The following is a 15,077-nucleotide window of genomic DNA, read 5'->3' as shown; positions in this document are numbered from 1 at the left end:
AAATGGCAGGTCAAAACCTGAGAGATTCCTTTACAGGAAGTGGCCTGTCTGACCATTTCTTGAACTTCTTTTCCATCTCTATCATTTACTAAGGATCTCTGCTCTAACGTGACACTTCCCACGTCGTCCATAGGCGCTCAGAGCCCGGGAAAAAACAGAATGTCGTCATTCCAGCCCCAGGCTGAAACACATTATCGCCTTTCTCAAGTGGCCGATCAAGGGACACTGGCTTATGCGCGTGACCCCGACCGCCCCCGCCTTTGGGATTTCTTTCTCTGTTTGCCGAAAAGGAGATTCCCTGTCGGAATATTATCACTTTACTACGAGAAAAATGTCGTAAAAATTGATTTTAAACAGCGGTTGACATGCTTCGAAGTACGGTAATGGAATATTTAGAATTTTATTGTCACGAATTGCGCCATGCGCGCGACACTTCTTTACTATTTCGGATAGTGTCTGGAACGCACGAACAAAACGCCGCTATTCGGATATAACGATGGATTATTTTGGACCAAACCAACATTTGTTATTGAAGTAGCAGTCCTGGGTGTGCATTCTGACGAAGACAACAAAAGGTAATCAAACTTTTATAATAGTAAATATGATTATGGTGAGTGCTAAACTTGCCGGGTGTCTAAATAGCGAGCCCGTGATGCCTGGGCTATGTACTTAGAATATTGCAAAATGTGCTTTCACCAAAAAGCTATTTTAAAATCGGACATATCGAGTGCATAGAGGAGGTCTGTATCTATAATTCTTAAAATAATTGTAATGCTTTTTGTGAACGTTTATCGTGAGTAATTTAGTAAAATGTTAGCGAATTCCCCGGAAGTTTGCGGGGGGTATGCTAGTTCTGAACGTCACATGCGAATGTAAAAAGCTGGTTTTTGATATAAATATGAACTTGATTGAACAAAACATGCATGTATTGTATAACATAATGTCCTAGGGTTGTCATCTGATGAAGATCATCAAAGGTGAGTGCTGCATTTAGCTGTCTTCTGGGTTTTGGTGACATTATATGCTGGCTTGAAAAATGGGTGTCTGATTATTTCTGGCTTGGTACTCTGCTGACATAATCTAATGTTTTGCTTTCGTTGTAAAGCCTTTTTGAAATCGGACAGTGTGGTTAGATTAACGAGAGTCTTGTCTTTAAATGGCTGTAAAATAGTCATATGTTTGAGAAATTGAAGTAATAGGATTTTTAAGGATTTGAAAATCGCGCCACAGGCTGGCAGTGGCTGTTACGTAGGTGGGACGAATTCGTCCCGCCTAGCCTAGAGAGGTTAATAACCTCTTGACGGTCGCCTAGGATAGGGGGCACCACAGCGCATTTTGAAAAGAATGTGTGCCCATTTTAAACGGCCTACTACTCAAACTCAGAAGCTAGGATATGCATATAATTAATACTTGTGGATAGAAAACACCCTAAAGTTTCTAAAACTGTTTGAATGGTGTCTGTGAGTATAACAGAACTCATATGGCAGTCAAAACCCCGAGACAGATCGAAACAGGAAGTGGAATTCTGAATTGCGAACTCAACTTCATCACGTTGCCTATTAATCACACTGTGAGCTATGGTTCATTGAGCACTTCCTATTGCTTCCACTAGATGTCCCCAGTCTTTACAAAGTGATTTGAGCCTTCTACTGTGAAAACTGAATGAATGAGACGCAGTGGAACGTGGTCACACGGAGAGGGCCATCACCATTATGATGCCGGCGCCCCTGGTTACCCTCCCCTTTCGAAACATTTTGAAACACAATGCAATCGTCCCCCTAGAATCTTATTGGAGCTCTCGTTGAAAAAGGCCCTACAGATTTATGTTATACAACGATTGACATGTTTGAACGAACCTAAATAAGAAAAAAATGCATTTTGTTGAATGCGCACGTCGGAACTTTTGGTTTAGCCTTCAGAACACGCTAACAACAACAAGCTAATGGAACATAAAGGATGAACTGTTTCGAACGAAAATACATTTGTTGTGGACCTGGGATTCCTGGAAGTGCCTAAGGATGAAGATAATCAAAGGTAAGGGATTATTGACAATAGTATACAAGACTAGATGTGATATGTGATTGTTCCAAGATGGCTAGCCTATTGCTATTGCTAGCCTATTGTTCTGAGTATCGCATCCCCTTTTATCGCAAAGTGTGATTACCCAGTAAAGTTCTTTTTAAATCTGGCATTACAGGTGCTTTCAAGAGATATTCATCTATAAATCTTAGAATGACAATATTACATTTTAAAAATGTTTTCGAATAGTAATTTAGTCGATTGTAGCACTGTTTCACCGGATGCATTTGAGGGAAAATAGTTAGTCAACGTTACGCTGTAAAATGCTGTTTTTATATATAAATATGAACTTTATCGAACAAAAGAATGCATGTATTGTGTAACATGATGTCCTAGGAGTGTCATCTGATGAAGGTTGTAAAAGGTTAGTGCTGCATTTAGCTGTTTTTTGGTTATTTGTGATGCATGTGATTGGTCGGAAAATGGCTATGTGGCTACTTTTACGATATACTCCTCTAACATAATCTAATGTTTTGCTTTTGCTGTAAAGCCTTTTTGAAATCGGAAAACGTGGTTCGATTCAGGAGAGGTGTATCTATAAAACGATATAATTTGAAAAAAAAAATTGAACTAAAAAAATATTACATTTTGTTATGCTAATGGCGATATGATTTTTCGCTGGATGTCGCACAGGGGTTAAACGAGGAAACCTCTTGACTTCCCTGCCGAAGCAAATTACATCGGAATCTGGGATCATCAGTGACCGAATTGAAATTTGTGATGTTTTTTTATAAGCATTTCATTTCTGCTGGTTTTCTTTTTGAAAGAAAAAATGGCCAACATGATCCTGACCGGTCTATTGTTTCAGTCCCTCGGCCTTCAGCTGATGTGGAAAACAGTAAGCCGGTTTTTAATTTTCAAAAAGTCACAGAAGATGCGGTCTTATCTGCACTATCTGCTATAGATTCTAAGAAATCATTAGGCGCTGACAATCTAGATCCATATTTACTCAAGTGTGCGGCACCTATTATTGCTAGTGCAGTGATGCATATCGTTAATCAAACATTTGTCGTAGGAAAGATTCCTAAATCTTGGAAAACAGCTTTTGTTTTACCACTCCCCAAGGGAGGTGATGGTAGTGAATTTGATAATTATCAGGCCATCTATAAGCTCTCCGGTTTGGCTAAAATTCAAAAAGTTGGTTGAAAATACACTTGCACTTACGAGCTTAGATGGTTCTCGAATGAATCAGGCCTCTGCATTTAAAAACTTAGGGATATGGTTGGATGATAAATTGTCTTTTAAAATGCATATTGATGAACTTTGTAAACGGCAAACAAATCAAGCTAGGCTTCCTATATAGAAACAGGACATGTTTGTCCTCTACAAATAGAAGACAAATTGTGCAAGTTACTTTTATGGAGGTGGCTCCTGTCCCAAGTGTCATATAGAGGGTGGGTGCTGATAATCAACAACCTGGTGGCATCTTCCTTGGGGCATAAACTGGCTGTCCTCAACCCCCTGCCGGTCTGCTTGCAGACCTGCAACGCAAGCTGGTGGACTTTTTGTGGTCGGGCCATCATTGGCTTAAGGTGCAGTGTTGTACTTGACCATCCACGAAGGAGGACAGGGCCTGGTGGAACTGGAGAGCAAGGTGGCTGCTTTCTGACTAAAGGTGGTGCAGGGACTGCTGTACCATACTGATGTTGGCTGGAGGGAGCCAGCATGCGTGCTGCTGAGGAGAGCTGGCGGATTAGGTTTGGACTGGCAGCTGTTCCTCATTAGGCTGGAGGGGCTGAGTACAGCAGGTCTCTCTGATTTTTACTGTGCGGTGCTGAGGGCCTGGCAGCTGCTAAGGCCCACATGAGAAGGGGATGTGGAGCCTGGCCTGTGGGTCTGGGAGGAGCCTATCTTCCGCAACCCATCCATCCCTTTGAGGTCGGTTCAGTCAGCCACCCTGAAGAGGCAACTGATGGCAGCGGGTTTACAAAGGCTGGGTGACCTGCAACTGCTGGGAGAGGAGGGGTGGAAAACCCCAGAAGTCCTGGCACAACAAACAGGAATAATGTCTCTTAGGCTGCTGGAGAGATTCCTGGAGGAGGTCCAGGAGGCACTGTCTGAGCTGGTAAGGGGGGGTGTTTAAGCGGCCAAAGGGGGAGGGGCCACCAATGTTTCTGCCACTGCAGGTGACGTCAGAGACTGGGGACTGGCAAGGGGGTCTGGAGGACTTGTTAGATTTTAACACTCCGAGCCTGGGGGAGTTTGAGGGGGTGGGAGGTAAAGCCCTCTACAACGTCTGCATTAAGGTGAGGAACATTAGGAGCCTAACAGGAGTGAACGTACATCAGTGGCAGGGCCTATGTGGGGAGGAGAGTATGGTCGGTTTTAGATGGAGGGGGTTCTACAAACCCCCAGCACCAAAGAGGTCAGGGGAACTCCAGTGGAGGGTTCTACATGGAGCCCTGGCCACTAACAGCTGGTTGGCACGGGTTGAACCGGGAGTCGGGCAGGGGTGTCCTGTGTTATGAGAGAAACTGTGATTCATGTGATTTCTGTGTGCGCCAGGTTAATGCCATTAATGTTTCTGTTGGCATGTCTGTGTGAGAGGTTGGGGGTGGTTTTTACTGTTGGGATGTTTATAATGGGGTATAGGTATTCAAAGACGGAAAAGGTCAAATGTGTTTTGTTGAATTTTCTGTTTGCTCAGGCTATTTGGATAACAAGGAGGAACAGGGTGGGGGGGATAACAGACCCTTTACTATTATCTAAAGGGATGGTCCCTGCGCGCCATAGGGTAGAATTTGTGTTCTATAAAATGATAAAAAGTGTGGAGATGTTTCAGGAGATATGGTGTGTTGGGGGGGCTGACTGTTGTAGAAGTGGTGAGTTTATTTTGTTATTGTGGTGTTTTGTATCGTGTGGTAGAGGGTAAGGTGAGTTTGGTACATGTATGGATATATTATATACAGGATATATTTTTGTGTTTTATTTTAATGGGGGGGGGGGGTTAATGAAATTAGAATGTTTCATTAAAGAAAGACAAAAAGTCTCTCTCTCTCAACACAGCAGGAGAGCAAGAGGCTGACAGAGGGAGAGTGAAGGACATAGGATTCAAAAGAAAGAGAGAGGAAAAGGATGTGGGGGGCGAGAGATAAGGGGAAGGCTGATGAAAGTAAACATGCATTTGTTTCTGCCTCCCTGTTTGTAGCTGTGAGGCTCCAGGAAATCCCAGAATTCTTCAGTCAGACTGGCAGCAAACAAGGACAAACAACATTGGGGCTATGTACTGTACCAATAATATAAACAGGCTTCCCTTCCTATATTATTGAACCCTTCCCTACCTATATCCTAAACCCTTCCCTATGTCCTATTCCCTTCCCTTTCGATGTCAGATTCCCCTCCTTTCTTATGTCCTATTTCCTTCCTTCATTTCCTTTCCTACATCCTCCCTTTCCCATGTCCTATTCTCTTCCCTTCTTTTGTCCTAAAACCCACCCTTTCCTAAACTCTTCCATTCCTTCCAATATCCTATTTCCTTATTTTCCTTTACTACGTCCTCTCTTCCTTTCCTATATTCTATCCCCTTCCGATGTCTTATTCTCCTCCTTTCTTAGGTCCTATTTCCTTAATTAATTTCCCTTACTACTTCATCCCTCCCTTCCTTTCCTATGTCCTATTCCCTTTCCTTCCTATGTCCTGAAACCGACCCTTTTCTAAATCCTCCCATTCCTTTCCTATGTCCTAGAACCCCCCTCCCACTTCATTTCTACACCGTATCCCCTTCTGTCTTATTTCCTTCCCTATCCTATGTCCTTAAACCCTCACCTTCCTTTCCAATGTCCCAGTCTCTTCCCTTCCTATTCTATATCATATTCCCTTCCCTTCCTTTTCCAGGCCTATGTCCTCTCCCCTTCCCTTTCCTTCATAAGTCCTCTTCCCTTCCCTTGATTTCCTGTTTGAATACCTTCCCATTTAATATCTCTTTCTTTCCTACGTCCCATTCCTTTCCCACGTCCTATTCTCTTCATTTCCTTTCCTATTTATTTCCCTTTCATTCCCATGTCATAAAACCCTACACTTACTATATCCTGTCCTATTCTCCTTTTCTTCATTTCCTGTTTCCTTGCCCTTGTTGATTTAGAAGGACATATACTGAGTGAATATGTGGAGGCATTATGGCAGCAATTCCCTGTTTTAACAGCATATGATTATTCACTATCCAGTTTAATTTTTTAGGTATTCTTGAGAATTTCCCAGTCGGGAGTGAGAGAGAGAATAAAAATAGATTAAAAAAATGAGGGATAAAGGAGCTATTATAATTCCCTTTACTGGACAGAGAGGATAGGGGAGGAGTAATCACGGTTAACCCAGAACTAAAATCTTGCGTAATTTGGTAAGATTTGCAGTCTCCACTCTTGTAACTCTCAGCCAACATCTCCCATCACTGAAAGCTATAACTATTTATATTTACATAACATTAGGAACACCTGCTCTTTCCATGACATAGACTGACCAGGTGAATCCAGGTGAAAGCTATGAGCCTTGAGACAATTGAGACATGGATTGTGTGTGCGTGCCAATCAGAGGGTAAATCGACAAGACAAAATATTTAAGTACCTTTGAATGGAATATGGTAGTAGGTGCCAGGAGCACGGGTTTGAGTGTGTCAAGAACTGCAACCCTGCTGGGTTTTTCATACACAACAGTTTCCCATGTAACAAGAATGGTCCACCACCCAAAGGATTTCCAGCAAACTTGACACAACAGTGGGAAGCATTGGAGTCAACATGGACCAGCATCTCTGTGGAATGCTTTCAACATCTTGTAGAGTCCATGCCCCAACAAATTGAGGCTGTACTGAGGGCAAAAGTGGATGGAACTCAATATTAGTATTTGGTATTTTATTAGGATCCCCATTAGCTTTTGTGAAAGCAGCAGCTGCTGTTCCTGTGGTCCACACAAAACATAAAACATGACATACTGCAGAACATTAATAAACAATAACAGCTAAAAGACAGAAATACATACACTGGTGTTCCTAATGTTCTCTACACTCAGTGGATGGCAATATATACACTATTTAAACAAAAGTATGTGGACACCCCTTCAAATTAGCGGATTCGGCTATTTCAGCCACACCCGTTGCTGACAGGTGTATAAAATCTAGCACACAGCCATGAAATCTCCATAGGGAAATATTGGCAGTAGAATGGCCTTACTGAAGAGTTCAGTGAGTTTCAACGTGGCACCGTCATAAGATGCCACCTTTCCAACAAGTCAGTTCTTTAAATGTCTGCCCTGCTAGAGCTGCCCCAGTCAAATGTAAGTGCTGTTATTGTGAAGTGTAAATGTCTAGGAGCAATAACGGTTCAGCTGCGAACTGGTAGGCCACACAAGCTCACAGAACGGGACCGCTACCTGCCCGAATGCATTGGGCCAACTGTAAAGTTTGGTGAAGGAGAAATAATGGTCTCAGTCTATTCAACAAGCATACACACTCACACAAAAAGTAAAATCAACAATGTGTAACATAGTTCGAACTGGGCCCCTTAGTTCCAGTGAAGGGAAATCTTAAAGCTACAGCATACATTCTAGACATTCTGTGCTTCCAACTTTGTGGCAACAGTTTGGGGAAGACCCTTTCCTGTTTCAGCATTACAATGCCCCCGTGCACAAAGTGAGGTCCATACAGAAATGATTTGTCGAGATCGGTGTGTAAGAACTTGACTGGCCTGCACAGAGCCCTGACCTCAATCCCATCGAACACTGTTGGGAAAAATTGGAATGGTGACTGCAAGCCAGGCCTATTCGCCCCACATCAGTAACCGACCTCACTAATACTCTTGTGGCTGAGTAGAAGCAAGTCCCCGCAGCAATGTTCCAACATCTAGTGGAAAGCCTTCCCAGAAGAGTGGGGGCTCTTATAGCAGCAAAGGGGGGACCAACTCCATATTAAATGCCCATGACTTTGGAATGTTATGTTCGATGAACAAGTGTCCACATACTTTTTGAAGAGAAAAAGAGAGACACCTCATGCATAAAATTGTTCATTTACATAAAAACAAAAAACACTCACCATCCTCTTTGCACTCCTCAGGTGGTTTGGCCTTCTTTGCCAGCCGAGGATCCAGCCATGATGTGGTTTTGGTGTTGTGACTGGAGAGGGAGAGTGAGACAGAGAGCGAGAGAGAGAAGGAGGAGGACAGAGAAAGGGGAGGAGGAGAAAGAGATACAGTACATAAATGGAGAGGAGAGACCGAGGCAAGGAAGACAGAGAGGACAAGAAGAGAGAGAGAGAGAGAGAGAGAGAGAGATCAGCGTCTGTGTGGTTGAGTGACAATACCCTTCAAAAAATCACATTAGAACTAAGTTTGTAGGTTCAATCCCTGCGACCACCTTTTATACTTTCATTACCTATCCTGTATACCACTGCTTCTGTAATGTCTGAATATCCTACAAAAATATGAAAGGAGGGTGGAATTTCCCTCTCATTTAAAAAAAAGAAGATTTAACCCCCATCCCCTGTGAATGTGTGTTTTTTTTTTACAATGTTTTATGTGGAGTTGAGATGGGCAGGACAGAGGTTGTGTGAGTGAACGAGAGGGTGAGATATTTAAGGTGAACAAAACTGCCATAAATTCTCGAATTGTCCCTCTGCTCCTCATTAGAAAGACAGAGAGAGAGAGAAACAGTTTGTGTGTGTGTAAAATGACCTATCAAACACCCTGGTGATGGCTGAAATGGATTAATGGAATATAATGTCTTTCTGTTGCATCTACTGTATAAGATCACTAAAGCTTCATCAGAGATTTAACACAGACACTTACAGTGCCTTCAGAAAATATTCACATTTGTGTTACAGCCTGAATTTAAACTTTATTAAATTTAGATTTTGTGTCACTAATCTACACACACTACCCCATAATGTTAAAGTGGAATTCTGTTTCTAGAAATGTTTACAAATTAATTACAAATGAAAAGCTTCATGTCATGACTCAATAAGAATTCAACCCTTTTGCTATTGCAAGCCTAAATACAGTGCCTTCGCATAGTATTCAGACCACTTGACCTTTTCCACATTTTGTTACGTTACAGCCTTATTCTAAAATTGATTAATGTTTTTTTCCCCTCATCAATTCACACACACAATATCCCATAATGACAAAGCTGTTTTTCTAATTTATAAAAAATAATACATTGAAATCAAATCGTATTGGTCACATTTTTACATTTACATTTAAGTCATTTAGCAGACGCTCTTATCCAGAGCGACTTACAAATTGGTGGATTCACCTTATGATATCCAGTGGAACAGCCACTTTACAATAGTGCATCTAAATCTTTTAGGGGGGGGGGGGGGGTTAGAAGGATTACTTTATCCTATCCTAGGTATTCCTTAAAGAGGTGGGGTTTCAGGTGTCTCCGGAAGGTGGTGATTGACTCCGCTGTCCTGGCGTCGTGAGGGAGCTTGTTCCACCATTGGGGTGCCAGAGCATCGAACAGTTTTGACTGGGCTGAGCGGGAACTGTGCTTCCTCAGAGGTAGGGAGGCGAGCAGGCCAGAGGTGGATGAACGCAGTGCCCTTGTTTGGGTGTAGGGCCTGATCAGAGCCTGAAGGTACGGAGGTGCCGTTCCCCTCACAGCTCCGTAGGCAAGCACCATGGTCTTGTAGCGGATGCGAGCTTCAACATGAAGCCAGTGGAGAGAGCGGAGGAGCGGGGTGACGTGAGAGAACTTGGGAAGGTTGAACACCAGACGGGCTGCGGCGTTCTGGATGAGTTGTAGGGGTTTAATGGCACAGGCAGGGAGCCCAGCCAACAGCGAGTTGCAGTAATCCAGACGGGAGATGACAAGTGCCTGGATTAGGACCTGCGCCGCTTCCTGTGTGAGGCAGGGTCGTACTCTGCGAATGTTGTAGAGCATGAACCTACAGGATCGGGTCACCGCCTTGATGTTAGTAGAGAACGACAGGGTGTTGTCCAGGGTCACGCCAAGGTTCTTAGCACTCTGGGAGGAGGACACAATCGAGTTGTCAACCGTGATGGCGAGATCATGGAACGGGCAGTCCTTCCCCCGGAGGAAGAGCAGCTCCGTCTTGCCGAGGTTCAGCTTGAGGTGGTGATCCGTCATCCACACTGATATGCGCCAAATACAACAGGTTTCCTCCTGATGTGAAGCTTGACATTCAGGCCAAAGAGTTCAATCTTAGTTTCATCAGACCACAGAATCTTGTTTCTCATGGTCTGAGAGTCTTTAGGTGCCTTTTGGCAAACTCCAGTGGGCTGTCATGTGTCTTTTACTGAGGTGTGGCTTCAGTCTGGCAACTCTATCAAAAAGGCCTGATTGGTGGAGTGCTGCAGAGATGGTTGGCCTTCTGGAATGTTCTCCCATCTCCACAGAGGAACTCCAGAGCTCTTTCAGAGTGACCATCTGGTTCTTGGTCACCTCCCTGACCAAGGTCCTACTCCCCCGATTTCTCAGTTTGGCTGGGCGGCCAGCTCTGGGAAGAGTCTTGGTGGTTCCAAACTTCTTCCATATTTAAGAATGATGAAGGTCACTGTGTTCTTGGGGACCTTCAATACTGCAGACATTTTTTAGTAGCCTTCCCCAGATCTGTGCCTTGACACAATCCTGCCTCGGAGCTCTACGGAACATTCCTTAGACCTCATGGCTTGGTTTTTGCTCTGACATGCTCTGCCAACCATGAGACCTTATATAGACAGGTGTGTGCCTTTCCAAATCATGTGCAATCAATTGATTTTATCACAGGTGGACTCCAATCAAGTTGTAGAAACATCTAAAGAATGATCAATGGAAACAGGATGCACCTGAGCTCAATTTCGAGTCTCATAGCAACGTGTCTGAATGCTTAACCTCTATGGGCTAGGTGGGACGCCTCAACCATCTGTCATTCAGTCAATTCTTAAGTAAATAAGGTATTTCTGTTTTTAATTTTTAAGTCGTTTGCAAAATTTTCTAAAATCTGTTTTTGCTTTGTCATTGTGGGGTATTGTATGTAGATTGATGAGAAGCATGTTTAATTTAATCCATTTTAGAATAAGGCTGTAATGTAACAAAATGTGGAAAAAGTCAAGAGGTCTGAATACTTTCCGAATACACTAAGTTCAGGAGTAAAAATGTTGCTTAACATGTCACAAAGTAAGTGGTATGCACTCACTCTGTGTGCAATAATAGTTTAACATCATTTTTTTAATTACTACCCTATCTCCAATACAATTATCTTTAAGGTCCCTCAGCCGAGCTGTTAATTTCAAGCACAGATTCAACCACAAAGACCAGAGTGTTTTTCCAATGGTTCACAAAGAAGGGCACCTATTAGTAAATGGTAAAAAAAGCATCCAGTACATGTAATATCCCTTTGAGCATTGTGCAGTTATTAATTTAACTTTGGATAATGTATCAATACAAACAGTCTCGACAAAGATACAGGCACCCTTCCTAACTACTTTGCCAGAGAGTAAGGAAACCGCTCAGGGATTTCACCATGAGGCCAATGGTGATTTTAAAACAGTTACAGAGTTTTTATGGCTGTGACAAGATATAACCGAGGATGGATCATCAACATTGTAGTTACTCCACAATACTAACATAAATGACTGTGTAAAGAAGGAAGCATGTACAGAAAGAAAATATTCCACAACATGCATTCTGTTTGCAATAAGGCACTAAATTAATAATGCAAAAAATGTGGCAAAGAAATGTACTTTTTGTGCTGAATACAAAGCCATTATGCAGCCACCATTCTAAGAAAAAAACGGAAATTTCACAATTAATTGAATACCTGAATTCCCACCAAATTCCCTGAACTCCATTCATCATTTACCCAGTAAAAGGTTTTATGTGCTATAATTCAGTGAATACCTGATGTATTTGTAACATTCAAAAATCCATTGTCCAACTGTTTTATTAGAATTGCTGTTAAAAACGTTTAACTATTTTGATGACCATTGTTAGTGTGTGTGTGCATGCATGCGTCCCCTGTCCCCACATAAACACACACTTACTCTATGAAGTAGACCTCTCCTTTCTCTGTGTAGGCCATCTCCCAGTTGTCAGGCAGGGGTCCCAGTACCTCCTCATCCCCCTCGGGAAGTTTGGGGTGTGATTTGGGGGAGTCCTCCTCAGGGAGCTCCTCTCGCTCTGTGGGGGGCTCAGTGGCGGGAGGGGGCAGTGTCGGGGCCTCCACCACAGAAACCTCCCCCGACCCATCTATGCTCTTGTCCTCATGCTCGCTTGTCTCTGTAGAAAACATAGTGAGAAACAAATCCAGAGAGATGTTTTAAAACGCTTCATACAATATGGTCTTTTCTCATACACCTCAGTCCCTTTGGGCTGATTTTGACTTGAGGTCTGCTGACTTCAGAAGTATGCATTGACATTGGTGGCGTTCCTGGCTGACTGCATTGCGGACATTGCATTGCATCAACCAATGGATGTGCGCCATGTCATCAACTGTGCAGTAGGGCATCAGATTGCTATATCATACGATGTGGTTAGTTGATGCTAAACGTCTATCCATGTGTTGTGAGATTTTGCAGGTGTCTAATGTAGTCAGGCAGGAATGCATTGATGAACGATCTCAACTCTGAAACGGCCCCTTCGTGGTGGAAAGAGAGCTCTCTAGAGAAAACCACTTCCATGTGGATTAATGTTGAGCAAAGAAGAACACAGCTCTAGTGGTCCAAAGACTCTTTTCACACTCTCTTAAAACAGACTATTTACACGGGAAAAGACAAACACACATCCGACTGCTACGCCATCTTAGATCAGACCAATTCATCCGGGTTTTGGCACCAAGTGTTAGCAATTGATGCTATTCTTCAATAATACAAACCCCAAAATAAATCATGGGGAGAAAAATATGTTTATTCAGAGAGGACAAATCATAGATGTTATGCTGGGAGGTAATGTTCATTACCCCCTGTCCTCAGCTTTTCTCCCCTGAACAAAGGAACAGGATGCCATTTATAACCCCCCACCCTAGCCTGGGGTTGACCAATCAGAAGTCCTTGCAGTACCACTGGGCCAATGGCCAAAACACAAGTACCCTGCTCCAGACTCAATGTATATAACGTAGCACACGTTGCTCTGAATTCAGGAGTGACATTCCACAGATTCTAAACAGCTGTTGAACTGAAACCCAACTCCTATTTACAATTCCCTGTTGACCATTAGTACTCTAGTTTTAAGTCCTCTCATCCTCTGTGTTGTGTATTTATCTTCAAATTATTCTTATATACCGAACAGTGTATTTATGATGTTTGCTACAGCTTTCTCTAACCCAATGTGAATGCATGGATGTTAGAAGGTCTTTGTTGAGCTCTAGTTGAGAACACTAACATCATAGCGTGTGTTTAAAGAAAGGTAATGTGGTCTGTGTGTTCGTGGGACACTTAATGATTGCAACTTGCTGAAAAGTGTCAACAATGTCCCTTTCATCGAGTTTAAAGAGTACAGCAAATATGGTACTTACAGAGTGACTCAAACATGATATAGAACTTGTTTTTGAAAAACTGTTTATTTCTGTATTTCATGATTGCAACTTGCTGAAAAGTGTCAACAGTGTTCCTATCATCTGGATTAAGCAGTACAGCAAAAATAGTACTTACAGATTGCATCAAACATGATTTAGACCTATGATTTAGCGGAACGCCTCACCAATATCCAATGGTATAGCGTGGCGCGAAATGCAAAAACGTCCATTTTTCAAACATATGACTATTTTACACCATTTTAAAGACAAGACTCTCCTTTATCTAACCACATTGTCCGATTTCAAAAAGGCTTTACAACGAAAGCAAAACATTAGATTATGTTAGGAGAGTACCCAGCCAGAAATAATCACACACCCATTTTTCAAGCTAGCATATAAATGTCACAAAAACCAAAACCACAGCTAAATGCATCACTAACCTTTGATGATCTTCATCAGATGACACTCCTAGGACATTATGTTATACAATACATGCATGTTTTGTTCAATCAAGTTCATATTTATATCAAAAACCAGCTTTTTACATTAGCATGTTTTGTTCAGAACTAGCATACCCACCGAAACCTTCCGGTGAATTTACTAAATTACTCACGATATACGTTCACAAAAAACATAACAATTATATAAGAATTATAGATACAGAACTCCTTTATGCAATCGCGGTACCCGATTTTATATAGCTTTTCGGTGAAAGCACATTTTGCAATATTCTGAGTAGATAGCCCGGCCATCATGGCTAGCCATTTAGACACCGACCAAGTTTGGCACTCACCAAACTCAGATTTACTATTACAAAAGTTTGATTACCTTTGTTGTCTTCGTCAGAATGCACTCCCAGGACTGCTACTTCAATAACAAATGTTGGTTTGGTCCAAAATAATCCATCGTTATATCCAAATAGAGGCGTTTTGTTTGTGCGTTCAAGACACTATCCGAAGTGTAAATAAGGGCCACGAGCATGGCGCAATTTGTTACAAAAGATTTCTAAATATTCCATTACCGTACTTCGAAGCATGTCAACCGCTGTTTAAAATCCATTTTTATGCCATTTTTCTCGTAAAAAAGCGATAATATTCCGACTGGGAATCAGTTTAGGTAAACAGACGAACGAAAACAAAGCATTCTGTCGACGCGGGCACGCGCCTGAGTCTCACAGTACTGTAACCAGCCACTACCCAAACGCGCTACTTTGTTTCAACCAGAGCCTGCAAAGCCACGATTCAGCTTTTTGCCGCCTTCTGAGAGCCCATGGGAGCCGTAGGAAGTGTCACGTAACAGCAGAGATCCTCTGTAATGGATAGAGATAATGAAGAAGGGCAAGAAATTGTCAGACAGGCCACTTCCTGCATGGAATCTTCTCAGTTTTTGGCCTGCCAAATGAGTTCTGTTATACTCACAGACACCATTCAAACAGTTTTATAAACTTTGGAGTGTTTTCTATCATAATAATTATAGGCATATTCTAGTTTCTGGGCAGGAGTAATAATCAGATTAAATCGGGTACGTTTTTTATCCGGCTGTGAAAATACTGCCCCCTATCCAT

At 42.4% G+C, this 15,077-nt stretch overlaps 1 protein-coding gene across 3 annotated transcripts in view; it reads right to left on the bottom strand.

The window, feature by feature from the left end:
- The window catches only part of LOC106591140 (membrane-associated guanylate kinase, WW and PDZ domain-containing protein 2), a 401,362-nt gene that overhangs the window by 263,700 nt on the left and 122,585 nt on the right, over window positions 1–15,077 (bottom strand). For all 3 annotated transcript variants that reach the window (XM_082957127.1, XM_082957128.1, XM_082957129.1), the window contains exons 5-6: window positions 12,045–12,279; window positions 8,096–8,175 (exon numbers count right to left, since the gene is read on the bottom strand). In XM_082957127.1, the coding sequence (XP_082813253.1) occupies window positions 8,096–8,175; window positions 12,045–12,279 (315 nt within the window). The remainder of the gene's footprint in view (window positions 1–8,095; window positions 8,176–12,044; window positions 12,280–15,077) is intronic.

This window comes from Salmo salar, chromosome 10 (genome assembly GCF_965601325.2).
Source record: "Salmo salar chromosome 10, fSalSal1, whole genome shotgun sequence".
In the NCBI taxonomy this organism is placed as follows: Eukaryota; Metazoa; Chordata; class Actinopteri; order Salmoniformes; family Salmonidae; genus Salmo; species Salmo salar.
This window is presented reverse-complemented; position numbering and strand designations above follow the sequence as displayed.